General features: G+C 55.3%; 1 protein-coding gene across 3 annotated transcripts; it reads left to right on the top strand.

Annotated features, from left to right (window-relative positions):
- Positions 1 to 3,733: 3,733 nt before the first annotated feature.
- On the top strand, positions 3,734 to 10,964 carry LOC118653876 (renin binding protein). Of its 3 annotated transcripts, none has more exons than XM_036304769.1 (11): positions 3,734 to 3,858; positions 4,077 to 4,275; positions 4,421 to 4,496; positions 4,702 to 4,777; positions 4,972 to 5,144; positions 5,698 to 5,922; positions 6,683 to 6,764; positions 7,112 to 7,287; positions 8,412 to 8,543; positions 10,619 to 10,706; positions 10,796 to 10,964. In XM_036304769.1, the coding sequence occupies exons 2-11, from the start codon at positions 4,169 to 4,171 to the stop codon at positions 10,861 to 10,863; spliced, it is 1,203 nt and encodes a 400-aa protein (XP_036160662.1). In that variant the 5' UTR covers positions 3,734 to 3,858; positions 4,077 to 4,168; the 3' UTR covers positions 10,864 to 10,964. The 3 variants fall into 3 exon arrangements, with proteins under 3 accessions (XP_036160662.1, XP_036160661.1, XP_036160664.1); XM_036304768.1 differs by having other exon boundaries at positions 3,747 to 3,858; positions 4,166 to 4,275; XM_036304771.1 differs by having other exon boundaries at positions 3,775 to 3,858; positions 4,080 to 4,275.
- The last annotated feature ends 207 nt before the right edge of the window (positions 10,965 to 11,171 follow it).

Below are 11,171 nucleotides of genomic sequence, written 5' to 3' on the forward strand. Positions count from 1 at the left end.
TTGAGGTACATTTGCTGAGGTCGACCCCTTCCAACACTCCCATCCACACTCGTCTTGTATACTTGTTTCATCTATCTCTTTTCTGAAAACCGACTTCTGTGCATGGGCCATGAAGTTTCAATCGCACTGTACGTGCACGCCCACACGTGATATTTTGTGGAAGAGCCACATTCAAGGGGCCAAAGAACCACATGTGGCTCGCGAGCCGCGGTGTGCTGACCACTGGACTAGATTGTCTCAGCAGAAGGTCCCATAGCAGCTACTACCAGCTCCTGTCTGAGGACCAGATCACCCCTCCCAACCAGGGGACTGGGGCAAAGGCTAGGCAGGTCACCAGCTGCCAGTTGGGGAGGGCTTAGCCGGAGGTCCTTCCACCAGGGGCTCAGGACCCCCAAAAGGATCTCAGAATATCAACTCGCGCCGAAACCGGTTTGGCTCAGTGGATGGAGCGTCGGCCTGCGGACTGAGGGGTCCCGGGTTCGATTCCGGTCAAGGGCATGTACCTGGGTTGCGGGCACATCCCCAGTGGGAGATGTGCAGGAGGCAGCTGATGTTTCTCTCTCATCGATGTTTCTGGCTCTCTATCTCTCTCCCTTCCTCTCTGTAAAAAATCAATAAAAAATATTAAAAAAAAAAAAAGAATATCAACTCGCTGGATGTTGCCCATGGGGTGGTTCCCATCTGGCGCTCAGCAAGTGATGCAAGAGTGAATCCTTTTGTCCAGGTTTCCTATGCACCACCCCCAGAGGAAGAAGCAGAACCAACTGTGGTAGCCCTGCTGTTGGGTGGGGTGGTTTTGCTAGGGTATAGCCAGGGTTAGGGAGTGCTCATGACAAAATGGGGAGAATTCTTCGGCACACCTGCCTCCTTCCCCCCCTCCTTACCCCTTCACTCTAGGACCAAAAGCTGCCTCCTCCATCTCTGCCTGGCAAGTGCGCATGCCCATGCAGTGCCAGGTCATGGTTGCAGGGGAGGCCTGTCCAATTCCATTTCTCCCAGGAAGCCCCTCAGAGCCAGCTCTTCTTTCCCTGGTGTTCACTCCCTGGGTTCCTGATGTCTCGTATTGTGTGGGGTCCTATTGATCTTGACACTGGGAGCCACAGCTCTGTCTTTGTCGCTGCACCAACTCTGACCTGAATAAGCCCAGGGGCTTCCACGGGGAGAGGCAGGCACATGTCCTTCAGATTGGAGTAACGGGGGAGCAATGCGGGGGGGGGGGTGTTACAGTGCGGGCCAGCTGTGACCAATGGTCTGTGGGGCTGGCCCCACAAGGGGCGGGGCCTGTGCAGATCTGTCAGGCATGTGACAGATGACTGGATGCTTAACCTTCGCAGGGTGTAGGGGTTTTTCCCACCCACCCTCTGCTGTCCCAACACACACTCACCTGCCTCATGACAGCCTGCATGGTACTCCAGAAGGCAGGGCCATACCAGTTGGTGCTGGTCTCTAATGAGCTCACCACTCATCAGTCTCCTGGGGAGAGACCCGTGAGGGGAAAAGAGTGTTGTCAGTTTTATCTATCTATCTATCTATCTATCTATCTATCTATCATCTATTTTTATTGATTTCAGAGAGGAAGGGAGAGGGAGAGAGATATAGAAACATCAATGATGAGATAGAACCATTGATTGGTTGCCTCCTGCACGCCCCCTACTGGGGATCGAACCTGCAACCCAGATATGTGCTCTTGACCAGAACCGAACCCGGAACCCTTCAGTCCACAGACCAACACTCTATCCACTAAACCAAACCAGCTAGGGCTGTCTTTTACAAATTAAAGGCAAGACCCTCCACCAGCAAAAAGATTACAACTCACTTCATTGCAGTGTTCTGGAACAGAACCCACAGTATCTCTAAGGTTTGCCTGTACCACACCTTCTCGCTGGCCAGTCTTTTTTAAAATTTTTATTTAAATATATATGTGTGTGTGTGTGTGTGTGTGTGTGTGTGTGTGTGTGTGTGTTTATTTCAGAGAGAAAGGGAGAGGGAGAGAGAAATAGAAACATCAATGATAAGAATCATTGATTGGCTGCCTCTTGCACGCCGCCCCACTGGGGATCAAGCCCACAACCCAGGCATGTGCCCTTGACTGGAATCAAACTCGGGACCCTTCAGTCTGCAGACCGATGCTCCATCCACCGAGCCACACCAGCTAGGAATTATATATATATATATATATATATATATATATATATATATATACATTGACGAGAGAGAAACATCAATGAGCTGCTTCCTAGATGCCCCCCACTGGGGATTGAGCCTGAAACCTGGGTATATGCCCTGACTAAGAATTGAACCAGCGACCTTTTGGGGTGCATGGGACAACACTGGATACTCAACCAACTGAAATACAACCGGCGGGGCAAGGGAGGTCAGTCTTATTCTCAAACATCACAAAGGGCATGGGAAGGTCAGCCTTCGGCAGGAACTCATGCAGTGCCGGCTCACAGTTGCAAGGGAGACCCAGTCCAATTCCATATCTCCCAGGAAGCCTCTCAGGGCCAGCTCTTCTTTCCCTGGTGCTCACTCTGCCGGACTCCTGGTGTCTCGTATTGTGTGGGGTCCTACTCATTATGACATAGCTCTGTCTTCCCTACTCCACCAACTCTGACCTGACTGAGCCCAGGGGCCTCCACGGGGAGAGGCAGGCATTGTGACATCAAAGACCAGCACACATATACCCTGGCTGGTGTGGCTCAGTTGGTTGAGTATGGTCCCATACAGCGAAAGGTCCCTGGTTCAATTCCCAGTCAGGGCACATGTCCTGGTTGGGGGCTCGATCCCCAATAGGGGGTATGCAGGAGGCAGCCAATAGATGTTTCTCTCTCCCTCTCCCTTCCTCTCTAAAGTCAATAAAAACATATTTTTAAAAATTAAGAAGACCAGCAACAGCAGTAGGAGCTGCAGTATAGGGCCATGCCCAGGCATTAGAATCTCTCTGTTCCAGCCGCGTTCTGAAGCTGCACTGATGAGGTGAGAGGCCTGCAATCCAACCAACCCAAAAGTCCAAGCTCCTCCAAGTCACACTGGGAGCCCAGGGCTCTCAGGCAATCTGGCCCCTGGACTGCCGCCTCCACATAATTCCGCCCTTGGCAGGGAAAGTGAGGGACAGTTGGTCAGCCAGCCTTGCTCAGTCATAGAGCTATGAAGACCACATCTGGGCACTGGCAAACAAGTCTGGAGAACTTGGAGGGCTGGAAGGCAGAGAGCCCCCGGGATGCCCACTCTTACCTGCACAATTGCTGTATGGCTTTTGAGCTGCCTTGTATTGACCTTGACCGCTAAAGCGGTTGATGAGGAGCTGGTTCATCCAGGAGTTGCCCACCCTGTGGGGTCACAGGTCAGAGGGGCCTCAGTCCAGGCACTTCCAGCTGTCCCCTCTCTTGCTCTACCTGAGCCTCATACCCTTGCTGAGGCCATCCTCCTTGGTCTCTCTGCCCTGCCTAGCCCCTCCCCGCCCAACACACACACTAGGACCCCTCTCAGGATTCAGGGGGAGGTGGTTGAGGAGGGAAAGCCGGCTCGTGTTCCCCAAAACACCCCCCACAACCCCAGATCTTCCAGCCAGCTAACCCAGTACAGTATTTCCCACTAAGAGGTTACTGTATTGAGCTGAGGGCTCCAGCAGCGGCAATCGCGAACTTCAGCCACCAGAGGGTCTCAGCGAGCCCTGAGCGTGAGGGCGGAGCCCGAGCGCGGGGGCGTGGCCTAGTGATGACCAAGCCCCGCCCCCACATCGGGCCCCGCCCTCAGGCCCTACAAACTCCGGAGGAGGGGATGGGTGGGGCAAAGCTGGATCAGCTGAGTGACAGTCACGGGACCGTGACCCGCTCCGTTTGGCTTCTTGGAGGAGAGGTAGGGATGAGGTGGGGGGCGTCTCTGAGCGTGGCAGGCCCGTGGTGGGATCCGTGGCGGGTAGATCCCCGGGGTTGGTGGGATCAGTCCTGGGGCTGTCCCGGGCCGGAGGACAGCCCCGCACACGGGTGGTGGTGGGGCGGACCCCAAGGGCTGGGTCCCCAAGCCCAGGAGACGGGTCAGACAGCCCACTCAAGCCTGGGGTGTTTTGGGCACAGAAGAACCCGGTGAGGAGGCTGGATACCAGGAAGATGGAGAGGTCGGGGCTGTCGGGGAGCTGAGCCTCCAAGTCCTAAGTTTCCCCCAGGACATGGAGAAGGAAGGAGAGACTCTGCAAGCCTGGAAGGAGCGTCTGGGGCAGGAGCTGGACCGCGTGGTGGCTTTCTGGATGGAGCACTCCCACGACCAGGAGCATGGGTGCGCCTTTTCTTTCTGGTCTCCTCAACATGGTCTTTGCCCCCCCCCCCCCCCCCCCCCGCCGCCAGCAGACTCATCTGCTGGGCCCAGTGGGCTGTGGGGGGTGCAAGCCCCTTTTTCCCTTTGCTAACTTTGTGTCCAACAGGGGCTTCTTCACCTGCCTCGGCCGCAACGGGAAGGTGTATGACGACCTCAAGTATGTCTGGCTGCAGGGGAGGCAGGTAAGGATGTGCTGAGGCTTGCAGCTCCCCCAGGGGCATAAGCCAAAGTCAGGCTTACGTCCACGCATGCATACACACCCACACCACAAGGCCTGTCATCTCAAAACACTATTCCTCTCGGACAGGGCATCTAGGACTCCCCCTCATCACAGCCCTGAGGTCCCTGCTGCTCCCCGCTCAAGCCGTGTTCCCTCTGCCCCTCCAGGTGTGGATGTACTGTCGCTTGTACCGCAAATTTGAGCGCTTCCGCCGCCCAGAACTTCTGGATTCAGCTAAAGCAGGTGCCCCCTCCTTGCCCCATCTCCCCAGAAGTTACTTCCAAGTTTACTCAATAGCTCCTGTGTGCATACTTCCTGCGGGTGGGGGGCGGGGGAGAGCGGGAGGGGGGAGTTTGTGGGTCTAGATTAGAAACAGTGATGGAAGGGGAGGCATTGTCCTCACCTGAGTTCTAGCATGTCAACTTCCCAACCACCAGGTGGCGAATTTTTGCTGCGCTACGCCCGAGTGGCACCTCCTGGGAAGAAGTGTGCCTTTGTCCTGACGAGGGATGGCCGCCCGGTCAAGGTGCAGCGAACCATCTTTAGCGAGTGTTTCTACATCATGGCCATGGATGAGCTGTGGAGGGTGACAGGGGAAGCACGTTACAAGGTGTGTGGGAGGAAGGCTGTCCTGAGCGTCTCTGTGCTCTGGCCTGTGCTGGGCATAGCCACGTGCATTCCCACTCTGCGTGCAAGCCCTTCCCCGGGCCCTGTCTGCAGGCCGGATCTGCTCTCAATGTTAATCCTTCCCCGGCCCTGCCTGCAGGCTGGATCTGCTTTCAATGTTAATCCTTCCTATGGGCCCCGGAGCTCCAAGGCTGCTGGCAATACCCTCCTTATTGCACTATGTCTTGTTTGCTTCTGAACACCCCTCTCCTGGTCACAAAGGTGCCAATCCTTGCCCAGCTTCCACCTGGAAGGGGGCCTCTCCCTCCTCCTGGGGCGCCTTGTGCTTTCAGACCCAACCTCACTGCCTGGGAGTGGCCTTTACCCCCAGACTGGGAGCCTCTGAGTCAGGGTGGGGCAGATCCACCCTGGCCCCCCACACCCAACCTGGGGCCAGGCCCGGAGTGGGCCCTGGGTGGAGAAAGGTGTCCTGTGAGTGGGCGGGCTGGATGGGATGCAGCCTCAGCCTGGGCCTCCCCTCCCCTCCCCCGACCCAGAGCGAAGCTGTGGAGATGATGGATCAGATCGTCCACTGGGTGCGGAAAGACCCATCGGGACTGGGCCGGCCCTGGCTCTCAGGGGCCCCAGCCTCAGAGTCCATGGCGGTGCCCATGATGCTGCTCAACCTGGTGGAGCAGCTCGGGGAGGCAGACAAGGAGATGGCGAGCAAGTACGCGGAGCTGGATGATTGGTGCGCCCAGAGGATTCTGCAGCATGTCCAGGTGGGGGCGGGAGGCTGATGCCAGCTGCCAGACTGGGGCATCTCCCACTCCGGGCTCTTCCTCCGCACACACCCGCCCTGATCCGGGCCCTGATAGTCCCCTTCAAGATAGGGAGGCTTGCCCTAGCCGGTTTGGCTCTGGATAGAGCATCAGTCCTCGAACTGAAGGGTCCTGGGTTTGATTCCGTCAAGGGCAAGTACATCGGTTGCAGGCTCAATCAATCCCTGGGCCTGGTCAGGTCAGGGCTTGTGTGGAAGGCAACCAATAGATGTGTCTTATCGATGTTTCTCTGTCTCTCCCCCTCCCTTCCACTCTCTAAAAGTCAATGGGAAAGTGTCATTGGGTGAGGATTAACAAAACAAAAAAAATGGTAGGGAGGCTGGGCCCAGGACCCTTGGAAATGTGGAGAGCCCAGGGAGCTGGGTGGGGCCGAGGGCAAGAGGGAAGGAGGGTGCCAGAGCCTGGGACACATCAGAGAGCAGGAAACCAGCCAGACCCAAGTCCTTCCACGCTTCTGTGGGCAGCCCAGCCCATCCAATCCCAGTCCTCTTCGGTGTTTCACCTTTTCCTTCTTGGAAGGGGGAGGGCAGGCCTAAAGCAAGGGTTACAAGCTTTCTGGACTCCTGGGAGTGAACTGGCCCCTCCTCAAACGCACCTCTGAGCCAGGCTTACCCAAGCTGCAGATTATGGAGGGAAGGAGGGTCTTTCTGGTTGGATAGTGGGGGGCTGAAGGCAGAATTCCCTTCTCTTCCCCTGGCAGAGGGATGGGCAGGCTGTGCTGGAGAATGTGTCAGAGGATGGCAAGGAACTCCCCGGTTGCCTGGGGAGACACCAGAATGCAGGTGAGGAGCAGGGTGGGCCGGGTGCCATCCAGGAGGAGGGAAGTGACCAGCCTTGGTTCCTGGGCTTCAGCATGGGGACTGCCTTCCTCCTTCCACCCTCCACCAACCAAGGACCAGGCAAAGAAGGGGTGATAGGCCTCCCAGGCTGGGGTGGCAGCAAGAGAGGAAGTCTGGGGTGGGCTGGGGGGTGGTGAGTTTTCTGCATGGGAGAGGCTGTTGGGTGGGGCAGGGAGCTCAGAGCAGCTCCCACTGTTAGGGAGGAAGGCAGGCACAGTGGTCAACACAGGGCTTGAGCCTCCCTGCGTAGGAGAGAATCCACTGCCTACCTTACCCTGAGCCTTCACCAGGCCACGCACTAGAAGCTGGATGGTTCCTGCTCCGTCACGCCACCCGGAAAGGTGACCCTGAACTTCGAGCCCACATTATTGACAAGTTCCTATTGTTACCTTTCCGCTCTGGATGGGACCCTGACCACGGAGGCCTCTTGTACTTCCAGGATGTGGATGGCCTATGCCCTACCCAGGTAGGAATGCGCCCAGGGCCACATGATGCTAACCTATTCTAAGCTTTCTGTCCTGGGTAGTTCATGGCTGCTGCCCTCACCTATTTCTTTTTTTTTTAAAAATATATTTATTGATTTCAGAGGAAGGGAGAGGAAGAGATAGAAATATCAATGATGAGAGAGGATCATTGTCGGCTGCCTCCTGCACGCCCCCTCCTGGGGATCGAGCCTGCAACCCAGGCATGTGCCCTTGGCTGGAATCGAACCTAGGATCCTTCAGTCCGTAGGCTAATGCTTTATCCACTGAGCCAAGCTGGCTAGGGCGCCATCACCTAATTCATAGAGGGGGACTCGGGGCTCAGCAGTGAACTTGCCCAGTGTGACCCCGGTGGTAAGTTCTCGACTTCTGTGCCAGTGGTCCTCAACCTTATGTGCATAGGGAGGCCACTAGGGAGCACAGACAATGCCGATGCAGAGACACTTGTCCCCTTCATCTTTGAAAAGCTCTCTGGGTGATTTGTTTTAGTAAAAGTTTTTAACGTTTTAAAATATATTTGTATTGATTTCATAAAGGAAGGAGGGGGAGAGAGAGATAGAAACATCAATGATGAGAGAGAATCATTGATCAGCTGCCTCCTGCACGCCCCCCACTGGAGATTGGGCCCACAACCCGCCCATGTGCCCTGACCGGGAATTGAACCGTGGCTTCCTGGTTCATAGGTCAATGCTCAATCACTGAGCCATGCTGGCTAGGCTCTCTGGGTGATTTTAAGGTGTCAGCAGGGGGAACAGATTTGCTCCCTATGTCTGTTTCCTCTGTCTTGATCCTGCTGAGATCTGCAGAGGGTGGCTGAGTGTCCGAGGGGCTTTAGACAGACTGACAAGACAGACCTGGTTTCAATTCCAAGGTTAAAGAGAAGCCTGACCCACCCCTGCCCTTTGGGGTGCCTTGGCTCAAGAAGCTAGTCCTATTCTGAGGAGCCTTTCGAACCCCCAGAGATGTCCATCCTGTGACTAGGCTCCAAGTGCTTGGGCCAGAGGGAATCAGAGCGAGGTCCTGAAGGATGAGGGTGACCTTCCTGCTGAGACAGGTGTTGGGCGGTGGGACGCAGGGCTCTCAGATGCTACCTCTGCTCTGCTCTCAGCTGGAGTGGGCCATGAAGCTCTGGTGGCCGCACAGTGAAGCCATGATTGCCTTCCTTATGGGCTACAGCGACAGTGGGGACCCTGCCTTACTGCACCTCTTCTACCAGGTGGCTGAGTACACCTTCCGCCAGGTAAGTGCTGCTTCCTGGTCCACAGCCCTTGATGGGCTGGGCAAGGGCGTGGGAGAGATAGTGGGCAGTCATTCTTCCCTGGGCAGGCCAGGGGCAGGCTTTCCTGGGCAGTGGGAGGAGGCTGGGCAGGGATAGGGTGGCTCATCCCGCACCCCCTACTCTGCTTCATTGAATGTGGTCCCTCAGCTGATCTGAGAGTTCCTGGAGGTTCCCCCAGTGCCCCCTGTTTAGTCAACAAAGCAGTCCCTGCTCCCCTGGAGCTCATGTTTCATTGGGGAGGGTGGGGGACACAGACTATAAACTAGTGAACAGGCAAGCACAGATGGCGATGGGAACTATGGAAAATAAAGCAAGGTCAGGGGCTGTGGGAAGGAATAATGGTGGTGGGGGTGGTCTGTACAGAGTTATTAGCTTTTCTGATTTAGGCATTACTGGGTCCTGGGCCTTCAGGAAGAGACTGTGGGGCACAGAGCCAGAGGCTGTAGCTGTCATCCTGGCCAGTGAGGGTGGGGGCCTGGCCTGGAGTGGGAGATGCAGTGGACAGATGATCATAGTCTAGTTAATTGGGAAGGTCTGGGCCATGACTGTTTGGGTGTCATAAGAATATAGATGATACTGGAAGCCAGGAGACAGAGTAAGCTTTTAAAAGTACAGGAGAGGAGGGACTAGGAGGGCCCAGCAAAGGGGAGAAGAACCAGCAGGGGGTCTTATTCTTGGGTCCACAGGCTTTAAAACTGGAGGGAAAATTATATCTTTATTTTTACTAAGCACTAACTGAAACCCAGCATTTACTCCCATTATGAATGGAGGCAGTGACCACAGTAGCAGCACCTGACTTTGTCACCAATAGAAACCCCAAATATGTTCATGTTACACTGTACTTAGAGAGGCATCTCAAGTCTAGCACAAGCTCATCACTACTTCCAAACCAGGAAGTCATGAGACTCAAGGCTATGTCTTTAAAAATATTTTTTAGCCCTAGCTGGTTTGGCTCACTGGATAGAGCAGCCATGGGCAAACTACGGCCCATTTGAAATGAATAAAACTAAAAAAAAAAAAAAGACCGTACCCTTTTATGTAATGATGTTTACTTTGAATTTATATTAGTTCACACAAACACTCCATCCATGCTTTTGTTCCGGCCCTCCAGTCCAGTTTAAGAACCCATTGTGGCCCTCGAGTCAAAAAGTTTGCCCACCCCTGGGATAGAGTGTCGGCCTGTGGACTGAAGGGTCCCAGGTTCGATTCCGGTCAAGGGCATGTACTTGGTTGCAGGCACATCCCCAGTAGGGGGTGTGCAGGAGACAGCTGATCGACGTTTCTCTCTCATCGATGTTTCTAACTCTCTATCTCTCTCCCTTCCTCTCTGTAAAAAATCAACAAAATATATTTAAAAAAATAAATGTATAAAAATATTTTTTAGTGATTTTTTTAAAGGGAGAGGAAGGGAGAGGGAGAAACATCGATGTGTGAGCAAAACATCAATTGGCTGCCTCCTGCACAGCCCCTACTGGTGATGGAGCCTGTAACCCTGGCGTGAGTCCTGACTGGGAATTGAATTAGCACCCCTTCAAAGCAAGGGATGACACCCAACCAACTGAGGCACACTGGCCAGGGCAAGGATATATCTTAATACTGAATGCATTTCATGAAGAACATGTGTTAGAGGCCACCAGTTTAAACTGTCTGAAGTCACATTTAAGGAATATATTTCCAAGAGATAGAGATGGCATTTGTACAAGATACAGTGTGTCTGTCACCCCCAAGCAGGGTTCTTGTTGGTTTATCCCCTAGTGTTCCATCTAACAGCCTGTGGCCCTTTCCCTCAGTGGGTTAAACAATTGCAGGCTTTCATCCTCCCCACCCACCTGGCAGGAAGGGAAAATGGGAAAGCCCCTCGCTTTTATCTTTGACCACTACGCTGAGCACTGACCTTGGAGCCATGTTACCTGGGGTCAACCGCAGCTCTGACCCTGGTCTTGGTGCAGTGGGGCAGTGAGAAGCCCTTCCCCAGGCCTGTCTCATATGGACAGCTCCTGTAGGTGCTGGCTGTCACTGTGTCATTGTTATTCCAGTTTCGCGATCCTGAGCATGGGGAGTGGTTTGGCTACCTAAACCGAGATGGGTCGGTTGCCCTCACCATCAAGGGAGGTCCTTTCAAAGGTGAGTGGGAGACTGGGTGGGGCCTCGGGAGCTCTGGAAATTTGGTTGACCCCGGCCCTCCCAACTCGCCATCTCGCCTTTCCCCGCAGGCTGCTTCCACGTGCCGCGGTGCCTAGCCATGTGCGAAGAGATGCTGGACGCTCTGCTGAGCCGCTGAGCCCCTGTCCACGCCCCGATCCCTGCCCAGGGCGCCGGGTCCCCACCTGCCGACCCCGCCCGCGGAGCCGCAAAATAAAGCTGAGCCTGTTCCTCTGCCCACGAGCGTGTGTGTGTCTGTGGGGTCGAGGGAGGGGCAGCCGCCGCGGTGGCCGGAGGACACCTGCTCACCCGGACAGTGACCCGCCAGCCCACGGTCCTGACCGCCCCGAGCATTTGCCTACCCCCGCCCCGCCCACCGACAGCCCCGCCCCGGCCCCCCGCCCGCCTCCCGCATTGGTCGTGCGGCCACGAGGGCGGGTGCAGCGG

Source organism: Myotis myotis, unplaced genomic scaffold, assembly GCF_014108235.1.
Source record: "Myotis myotis isolate mMyoMyo1 unplaced genomic scaffold, mMyoMyo1.p scaffold_m19_p_4, whole genome shotgun sequence".
In the NCBI taxonomy this organism is placed as follows: domain Eukaryota; kingdom Metazoa; phylum Chordata; class Mammalia; order Chiroptera; family Vespertilionidae; genus Myotis; species Myotis myotis.

Bases quoted from the DNA above. Each gene is read 5' to 3' on its own strand.
- LOC118653876 (XM_036304768.1), top strand. From the start codon at position 3,781: ATGGGTGGGGCAAAGCTGGATCAGCTGAGTGACAGTCACGGGACCGTG. The intron at 4,778-4,971 runs GTGCCCCCTCCT...CCCAACCACCAG, and splicing joins TCTGGATTCAGCTAAAGCAG to GTGGCGAATTTTTGCTGCGC. The intron at 6,765-7,111 runs GTGAGGAGCAGG...AGCCTTCACCAG, and splicing joins GGGGAGACACCAGAATGCAG to GCCACGCACTAGAAGCTGGA.